General features: G+C 30.9%; 1 protein-coding gene across 1 annotated transcript in view; it reads right to left on the reverse strand.

Moving 5' to 3' along the window:
* Positions 1 to 44: 44 nt before the first annotated feature.
* LOC106877620 (arf-GAP with coiled-coil, ANK repeat and PH domain-containing protein 2) overlaps positions 45 to 1335 on the reverse strand; it is a 248627-nt gene continuing 247336 nt past the window's right edge. The window contains exon 27 of the mRNA XM_052976629.1: positions 45 to 567. Coding sequence (XP_052832589.1) covers positions 488 to 567 — 80 coding nt within the window. The 3' untranslated portion in view covers positions 45 to 487. The remainder of the gene's footprint in view (positions 568 to 1335) is intronic.

Consider the following 1335-nt stretch of genomic DNA (forward strand, 5'->3'; position numbering starts at 1 on the left):
ATATATATATATATATATATATATATATGTACATACACACACAAACATATACACATATGTACATATATGGGTATATGTGTGTGTATATATATATTTACATATATACACACATCTGTATATATTTGTTTGCCTCAGTGTGTGTGCATGTATGTGTGCATATATACATATACACACACATTATATACATACATATATATATATATATATATGCATATATATTTATGTACACATTATATATACATACACATATATACATATATATGCACATATATTTATATACACATTATATATACATACACATATATACATATATATGCACATATTTATATACACATTATATATACATACACATATATACATACATTAAATATACATATACATATATTTAAACGCACATTATATATATATATATATATATATATATATATATATATATATATATGGTCACTGCATGCCTGTCTTGGAGCAAACTGGAAGAAACAATTCGCTATTTCCGTTTCAACTTTTCTGGATTGTGTGAAGCCATGTTACTGAAGTCTCGGAACACATCATTGTACATTTCATCACCTGCAAAGAGAAGTGAAACGTCAGAAGTTGTTATACCATGACACACAACATATAACACGTGTGCATTAATTGTAAACAGGAACATGGAGAGCGAGGTGGAGGGAGAGAGAGGAAAGAGAAAGAGAAAGAGAAATAGGGAGAGAGAGAAAGGTAGAGAGAGAGAGAATGGGAGAGGGAGAGAGAAAGAGAGAGGGGGAGAGAGAAAGACAGGGATAGAGATAGTGAGAGAGAGGAGAAAGAGAGTGTGGGAGAGAGGGAAAGAGAAAGAGAGGGAGAGAGAAGGAGAGAAAAAGAGAGAGTCAAGAACACCAATATACACAGAAAGAGACCAGTAGACAAACACAGAGATACACAAATAAACACATAGACCGTCTGACTATGAATATCATACAGGATGAGTATTATACATATGTTGGAAATAAAAGAATTCATTTAACCTATGCGTTTTACTCCATTTACTAAATTTATATATATACATATATATATATATATTAATAAATTATAGGGTAGCAAAAAAATTTTAGAAATTTTATTTACCACCAGTGGTCTAGCGAGAGTAAAAAAACAGTCAATAGACTATGTATTATTCATTTAAAATGCAGAGATGCCTATAATAGGACACCTAACCCGCTAGAAAGAGCAGCAAAAGACTACATACCACAAAATTAGGGATAATTTCGATAATTTTATTTTTCATTCCCTTTCGAAATTATCCCTAATTTTGTGGTATGTAGTCTTTTGCTGCTCTTTCTAGCGGGTTAGATGTCC

Source organism: Octopus bimaculoides, chromosome 25, assembly GCF_001194135.2.
Source record: "Octopus bimaculoides isolate UCB-OBI-ISO-001 chromosome 25, ASM119413v2, whole genome shotgun sequence".
NCBI lineage: Eukaryota > Metazoa > Mollusca > Cephalopoda > Octopoda > Octopodidae > Octopus > Octopus bimaculoides.